At 44.7% G+C, this 8289-nt stretch overlaps 1 protein-coding gene across 1 annotated transcript; it reads left to right on the forward strand.

Annotated features, from left to right (window-relative positions):
- The first annotated feature begins 3702 nt into the window (after nucleotides 1–3702).
- LOC129711428 (transcription factor HES-2-like) lies at nucleotides 3703–7253 on the forward strand. Its single transcript, XM_055659037.1, has 4 exons — nucleotides 3703–4047; nucleotides 4158–4253; nucleotides 5164–5251; nucleotides 6615–7253. Exons 1-4 carry the CDS (start codon nucleotides 3952–3954, stop codon nucleotides 6938–6940), a joined length of 606 nt encoding a protein of 201 aa, XP_055515012.1. The 5' UTR covers nucleotides 3703–3951; the 3' UTR covers nucleotides 6941–7253.
- The last annotated feature ends 1036 nt before the right edge of the window (nucleotides 7254–8289 follow it).

Below are 8289 nucleotides of genomic sequence, written 5' to 3' on the forward strand. Positions count from 1 at the left end.
GAGTAGGCCATTCGGCCCTTCGAGCCTGCACCGCCATTCAATATGACCATGGCTGAGCATCCAACTCAGTATCCTGTACGATATCTATTTATATTGCAAAAAAATTAAAACGAATCAATACCATATAAATACCAGTCTGAAGAAGGGTCTCGACCCGAAACGTCATCTATTTCCTTCACTCCATAGATGCTGCCTGACCCGCTGAATTTTTCCAGTGTTTTTGTCTACCTTCGATTTTTCCGGCATCTGCAGTTCTTTCTTAAACATTACCATGTCATTCTCTGTTACTTTATTGTTTAACATTAGTATAGACTATAACGTTATGTCTAATATACGAGACTTAAACTGTAAAATGTAAACACAATGTCTAATACCTAATTATATTGAAGGATCTGACACATGTTATTGCATAGAGACACGGTTGTAAAACACAGTTTTAAATATAGTCGTTCACCTGCATTCTTACCTTCATGGATAAAGTTGCTTCAGTGGAAATGTGATTTTTTATTATATTTCAGTCACTGATATGCAAACAGCTGTAAAATACGTTTTGAAATTAGAAATAGAATTTAAAAGGAAAATGTGGCTGCTTATTTGGAAGAGGTCTTACCGCTGCCCTTACTGACCGAGTAAGTGGGCTGTGGTGTTATGAGACACAAGTCGTTCAGTATGAAGGGGCTGTTTGATTGTCCACCCGAGGCACCCAGAGAGAGCATATGGGACCCTGACGCCAAACTTGTTTGAAACACAACAATCCCTACCCCCCTTCCCCCCCCCCCCCCCCCCCCCCCCCCCCCCACCACGCACCTTCAGGAATAAAAAAAAACTAACAGAGAGAAAACGAGAGAGCAATAACTTGCAGAAAGGGTCACGTTCGACACTAACTGGCCGCGCTTTGCCCACAGACTATCAGTCTGTTGGCTGGCCCGTGTCACACGCGTGGCGTTAATTCATCTCATCTAATCCCACAGTGGCTCCAAACTGGGGCCATTAGAAGAATAAGAATATACGCTGTATAAGAGGATGCATTTAACTGCCAACACAAGCTAGCAAAACAGAAATATACTTTAGTATCACGAAAACAGAAAAGGCTCCTCAGAAATAAGCCAAGGGGCACAATCTCAATACTTGGGCGATAGGTCCTACTTAAGGATTTTAAATTATTTAAATTGAACACGATAATACTATTAACGTGTTTCTTGCTCCTGCACTTTGTTTAAAAAGGAACGTGTTGTGAATATTAGTTGATCACTGTAGATTTTAACTATCCCAAGTAGTTGCACTGCTTTGAAGGATAACGATACACACTAACTTGATAATGAAAGATTGCATTAGACTTCAGTGTGGCCTGATGCAATATAACTAATTGGAAGAACCCCTCGTGTACGTGTGTGGGTTCGGGACAGATGTTTCGGGGCAGATTGGGGGCAGCGTTTATTTCAGCTTTGAGACGCTGCTTTTCTCCAACAAGAACCGCTGAAGATAGTTTGAATGAAAATGGAAAGAGTTTAGCGAGAAAACAGCGCGATTCTCCACTCTTTAAATAATGACACGGTAAAGTGCGGCGATCATGTTCTTTGTAAACCGTGCCTCTTTCACACAGGAAGGCTAAAATAAACCGTTGAGGTGGATTTAGAGAATCTGCCTCTCCTTGGGAGGTTGAACTGGGAAAAACACTCTTGAGTTAGAAAGTAGAAAGTTGCGTTGAATGGAGCCTGGTTGTGGAAGAAACATTTATGGAGCAGAATAGTCTGACTCTGATGTGTAAATTCCATGCAAGTCCATGATTTGATGTGTTCTTTGATTTGATTTTCACCACTGGTCATCGAATATACACCGTGTCAATTTGCCTTTTGACTGGGATATCAATACAGCTTTGCGTAGCGAATAGATGAAGAGTTTTAACTGTTATTTCATGGTGTTTTCAAAGACAGATGTTTAATTTTAAACAGCATCCCAAGCCAAAACAAACGCGCCCCCCCCCCCAATTCTGGGACAGATTGGAAGTTGTTTTAATAATCGCACAACACGCTACCCTTTCAAAAATATAACGTACGTCTGGTCCGCAATCGGGGCCGGGAGGAGATGGTTACACACAGCCGTTAAAAGTCACCTTAAAAAATTAAGCCTCGCAGCAAATATTTCTATTGGAAATATACAATAGAAAAAATGCAGCCTCCTCGTTAAATTGAATTCAAATTAAACATCTCGAATGGAGCTGAAATAATAATATTTTATTGAAATTATATTATATTATATATCATTATATTGTATTTCAAGGGTGCAGGAAGGAACTGCAGATGATGGTATACACCCAAGTTAGTTACTCCAGCATTTCGTGTCTATCTTTTATATTATATTTCAAATCAGGACAAAGTCAATTATCTCCTTATTTACCCCCAACGTCCACGATCCTGAATTATATTCGTGTCTTTAGACTTTACTTCAGACTTTAGAGTCGGAATCTCCTAAGGCGGTTTAATACATTATCGAACAAAGTGTTGTGTATTGCTTATTTTTTAAGCGGCATAAATGATGGATTTTTGCTTGGAGTTGTAATGAAGCGGGCTTTAGGTTTGTAGCTGTTGGAAGTGTCTATATTCCTGTAGTGGCCGTGGCCGGGGTATTAGCGGACGAGTTGTTGTTGGCGTGTGACGCGTGCCTTGAATCCAACTCCATCAACCCCCCAGGAAGCGACGGAGAATAATTTGTTTCGTTAAATTGTATTTATCCTAAGATAAAATGTTCTATAATTTATGCTCCCTTTACACAAACGGAATAACTCTGCGCGTCTTTGCTAAATTAAAGCAGAATCGTTTCACGTTGTTGAACTACACCCGTCCCAGAATCCTGATTACAATTCATCAATTTCATTGTTTTTTCGAGGGAAAATCGTTAAGGAAGAATCACAACTTGAAAAGAATGTATAAAAGGATGAAGTACAAAACAGATGCATCCTAAACATCAGCAACTTTGCGCGGTCACTTGGACGTGTTTTGTTTAGCAGTCCCTCACTTCCGAGTTGTGATCATCATATATTTAATGTTTAGGAAGAAACTGTAGATGCTGGTTTGAACCGATGTTAATGGCCAGGTCATTGTCCGCAAAATGACGAGATTGGCGTTGTTTTGTTTTCAGTGGGACGCTTGTTTTCGGCTTGGGAAGCTCTTTCTATTTCCCACGTCAGAACAAGTTTGTTTCCAACCTGACACCTTGGAGATGGCGCGGGAGGTGCATCGGGCCCGCGTTACAAAGCAGACACGGATTTGCATTTCAAAAAGAAAGCAGCACGAATCTCGCGCATCGGTCATTGAAAAAACGCCACTCAGGAGTTACGACTACTTTTTTTTCAAACAAAAACAGACTTTGCGAAAAGTTTTAAAACTTCCCTTTAGTGTCTCGTGGTCCCGCTTTCGGAGTTCGCTTATACAAAGTAACATTTCCAAAGCGCCGTAAACAAGTCACGAGAAGTTATACTGAATTATTTAAACACTCTGCATTCGCTTCATCAGAAACGGCGTCGGTTAATTCCAGCGCCACATTTCAGTTTAAATCGACACTAAATAAAGCATTTCCAACACAAAAATGTTATATGATTTATCATCCCCATTTTTAATTATTGCTGTAGTTTTGCTATCTAAAGTTGTATTGGCATAGTGGTAGTTAGTGGCATTAGTGTAGGACATATGGTGGCTTCATTGTAACAAGGTGGGCTCACAGCACAGGAGCGAGGCCGCGTCCCTTGGCACAGCACAAATGCGAGTGGGCAGGTTGCAGTCCCTCCTACTCTCTATATAAGTCCACCCACACCCACGCCCCGCTCCACCGACACTCACTCACTCTGTAACACTGGGCTCAACCGACTCGATCGCTCTCGCCCAGCATCTTTGGAGGGGAAGCAGATTTTCTCTCACACACCCACCCACACACACAAACACACGCACACAGAGAATGCCTCCTCATCTCCAGTCGAGCAACTCCGCGCACGGCCAGCTCGCCACACAGCTGAGCAGACGCAGAAAAAGAGAAGCCAGCGAGTTGAGAAAGGTAATGTATAATTCAGCTCAGGGCAGCGTGGCCCGGCCCGGCCCGGCCGATCTCTCTCTCTCTCGCCATCCGCTGTATCGGAACTCTGACAAACTGTTGCTTCCTTACAGACTCTCAAGCCTCTGATGGAGAAACGAAGACGGGCGCGAATCAACGACAGCCTGAACAAGTTAAAGACTCTAATCCTGCCCCTCATTGGCAAAGATGTACGTGTGTGTTTTTTGCTGACTAGTTATAAACTGCAGAATATTAATATTTCAAATTATAAACGGTAGAATACCAATATATCAGATTATAAGAGGTTAGTTAGAATAAAGAGGAAGGGGCTATTTTTTCCCTCGGTACACAAAAATGCTGGAGAAACTCAGCGGGTGCAGCAGCATCTATGGAGCGAAGGAAATAGGCAAAGTTTCAGGCCGAACCCCTTAGGATTCTGCCCGAAACGTTGCCTATATCATTCGCTCCATAGATGTCCCAAGGGTTTCGGCCCGAAACGTTGCCTATTTCCTTCGCTCCATAGATGCTGCTGCACCAGCTGAGTTTCTCCAGCATTTTTGTCTACCTTCGATTTTCCAGTATCTGCAGTTCTTTCTTAAATATGTTTTTTCCTGAGTAGGGAGTAGAAACTACAGTGAAATTGAGTTAAAGTTACTGGCGAAGATGGATTAAAGATGGCTAGCGATTCTTTATTTTCATCCCGAAAATATTAGGTGTTTGGCCGGGACTCACTGATTAAAACATAGTTTCGGCAGAAACTCTCCCCGCGTTTAAACCCAACTTTGGTTAGCCTTGACCTTGGAGCGTGTCTGGGCTTGCAGGAGCACAGACCTGGTGTTGCAACGTGGGTTAAGTCAGGGAGCTCTTTACCGACCGGGACATGAACAACGGGCCGAATGGCTGCATTGTGCTTCACACATAGTGATGTTGGTGAACAGCCGATTTATTTATTTATTGAGCGGGGGTGGGTGGGTAGATGGTGGAGCAATCAAGCAAATAAGTTTTAAAAGCTGACGTTTATAACGTGAAATAAAACGCTGGAGACATGCTGGTAGCATCTGTGGGGAGCGGAGCAGAATGAACGTTTCAGCTCGATCATACTTGCTTTTCTCTTGCCAGAGTCCAAGATACTCCAAATTGGAAAAGGCGGATATTCTGGAAATGACAGTGCAATTCCTGCACAATTTGCCCAAGTCACCCCTGCACGGTGAGTTCACAGAGGGACGCGGGTTCCGTGGGAGGGAGAGGGGGGGGGGGGGGGGGTTTGGTCTCCAATGCTTCCCATTCTCCCAACAAGTTACTCATTTCGATGTGGATTTGCTGAGTCGCCTTACAGCTCAGCTGAAACCCTCCCTTTGAAATCGCCCAAAATTGTGATATAAATCTGATGGAGGATCTCGACCCAAACATCACCTGTTCCTTCGCTCCAGAGATGCTGCCTGACCCGCTGAGTTACTCCAGCCTTTTGTGTCTATTCACGGTTTAAACCAGCATCTGCAATCCACTCCATTAAATCTTTGTGAGTTTATTTTAGTTGAGTTTAGAGATGCAGCGCAGAAACAGGCCCTTCGGCCCACCATATCCGCGCCGACCAACTGCCCCCATACGCCAGCACTATTGTACACACTAGTGACGATTTACAACGATGCCAAGCCAATTAGCCTATAAACCTGTACATTTTTTTAGTGTGGGAGAAATCCCATGCGGTCACGGGGAGAATGTACAAACTCCGTAGTCAGGATCAAACCGGGTCTCTGGCGACGTGAGGCGGCAACTCTACTATTGCGCCGCCCTAAGCATCTTTGGTTTACAAAAAAAGACACATGGTGCTGGAGTAAATCAGACAGTACGGTCAGACAGTATCTCTGAAGAAAATTCAATTTCCATCCAAAGACGTACAGGTTTGTAGGTTAATTGACTAGTGTGTGTGGGGGGGGGGGGGGGGGGGGGGGGGGTAGTGTTACTGTGCGGGGATCGCTGGTCGGTGCGGACTCGGCGGGCCGAAGGGCCTGTTTCCGCGCTGTATCTCTAAACTAAACTAAACGGAATAGGTGCCGTTTCGGGTCGAGTCCCCCCCCCCCTTCAGTCTGAGCCGTTAGTTACTCCAGCGTTTTTTGTCTATCTTTGGACTAAACCAGCGTCTGCAGTTCTTTGTTTCAGCATTCTACCTGATGAGTGGTTGCTATTCTCAGCACCACTTCAAAACACTTATTTAATTTGTCACATGAGACTAAGCGGGAAGATTGGTGCTGAATCGGGCTAATATTCTGAATGCACGCTGCGCCGTCCGCTTCACGGTACATCACACGGCGCTTTACAAACAATTGTGTGTCTTTGACTTGTAAATGGTGCGATTCCCGTGCAGGAATATCATACAGTGGGTGAATGGGACTTTAATCCGATTGCCGGTGTTACCAAAGTGGTTTGTTTTCGGCCTGGTTCGGCCATTCAAATGCAAATGACCCACACTTACTGACTTAGTACGAATTTGTGAATGGATGTATTGTGATTTTTCAACTGGATAAAGGGAATGGTGGGAATGAACCATTGTCACCTCTGCTCCCCCTCAGATCGCCTGGACAGCTACAGAGAAGGATACCGGGCTTGCCTCGTACAACTGACCAACCTGCTTCCCTCCTCCGAGCTGGTGGGAAGGGAGGAGTGCGGTTGCTTGATGGACTTCCTGGAGCGATGCATGGACCCGCCCCAGCTCTACCACCATCCCATCTCACAAGCCAGGGTGCCGGCATGCCCCGAGGGAGCGCCTCATCCAGCCCCATCACAGCCCAACGGGCGAGCAGCGCGAACACCTTCCTCGCCCGGCGCCAGCGCTCGCCAGCGGCCCAACGCGATCTCCCGCGACCTATCTCCCTGGAGACCCTGGTTACCGGCATGAAGCCATGAACTAGAAGGACTATTCATGTGTATAAAACACTGTACAGAATCAACTGTAAAAAAAATGTACATTTGTAATTTTGCGTTACATTTCGTTTTTGCTGTGAATTGCACAGTTTCTACACGAAACAGAAACTTTCGTTTACATAGATCTCAATGAATGTCGAATTATATGGGGCACTTTGTAAATCTAACATGCCATCTATACGTGTGGGATAAGGGAGTATATTGTAAATTTGGACTCGGAGGTAATATAATTGAGCTGAAGGGGTGGATGCAAGGGGTTTCTGTAAATAAATCGAACTTGAAAATCAGCGGCATATGTCAGAGTTTTCTTATTTTCAAGAAGTTGCAATTTTACTCACCAGGCGTACGGGTGAGAGTGGGTCCGCAGTCAAAATAGATCCACGGCGATAAGCGCGGCAGTATCTAATAGTGACGGAAGACAAAAAAATGCTAGAGAAACTCAGCGGGTGCAGCAGCATCTATGGATCTATATGCCTGTTTCCTTCGCTCCATAGATGCAGCTGCACCCGCTGAGTTTCTCCAGCATTTTTGTCTACCTTCGATTTTCCAGCATCTACAGTTCCTATTTTAACACTCTAATAGTGACGGTAGAGGCTCGGGATGAGGTGGGGTTGTGGGGTTGATCCTTTATTATTTATCCCATGTGACACGTCACGGTGAAATTCTCGTGCAGAGTGTGTTGGAAGGAACTGCAGATGCTGGTTTACAACGCAGATAGAACACAAAATGCTGGAGTAACTCAGCGGCATCTGTGGAGAAACGGAGTAGGTGACGTTTCTTTTTAATATAATATTTTATTCCATGTCATTTGAACCTCAGTGAGGCTCAAACGAAACTCCGTTTCCACAGCCATACAAACAAAGACAATTCCTACAAGACATACAAACAATTCAATTTACACAAACATCCATCACAGTGAATCTCCTCCTCACCATTTCTCTCCCCTGCACCATTTCTCTCCCGATGTCGAAGCCCCAGGCGGGCGATGGCGGTCGAGACCCTTCTTCAGACTGGGAGTCAGGGGAAAGGGAAGCAAGAGATATACCTCCAGAAATGTTGTCTGACCCACTGAATTACTCCAGTATTTCAGTTCAGTCTAGTTTATTGCCACGTGTACCGAGGTACAGTGAAAAGCTTTTGTTGCGTTCTAACCAGTCAGCAGAAAGACAATACATATTTGTGTTTACCTTCAAAGTATGCAAAGAGTCACCACATAGAGGGTGCCAGCAAAGTTACTAAGTTGGCCCCAATAGTCCATCTTAGTTCTTAGTCCATCCTCCCCCTCACCGTGGGTCCTTTTATGTTCTCAGCGGCAAGTCCTGG

The sequence above is a fragment of the Leucoraja erinacea genome, chromosome 30, assembly GCF_028641065.1.
Source record: "Leucoraja erinacea ecotype New England chromosome 30, Leri_hhj_1, whole genome shotgun sequence".
Taxonomy (NCBI): domain Eukaryota; kingdom Metazoa; phylum Chordata; class Chondrichthyes; order Rajiformes; family Rajidae; genus Leucoraja; species Leucoraja erinaceus.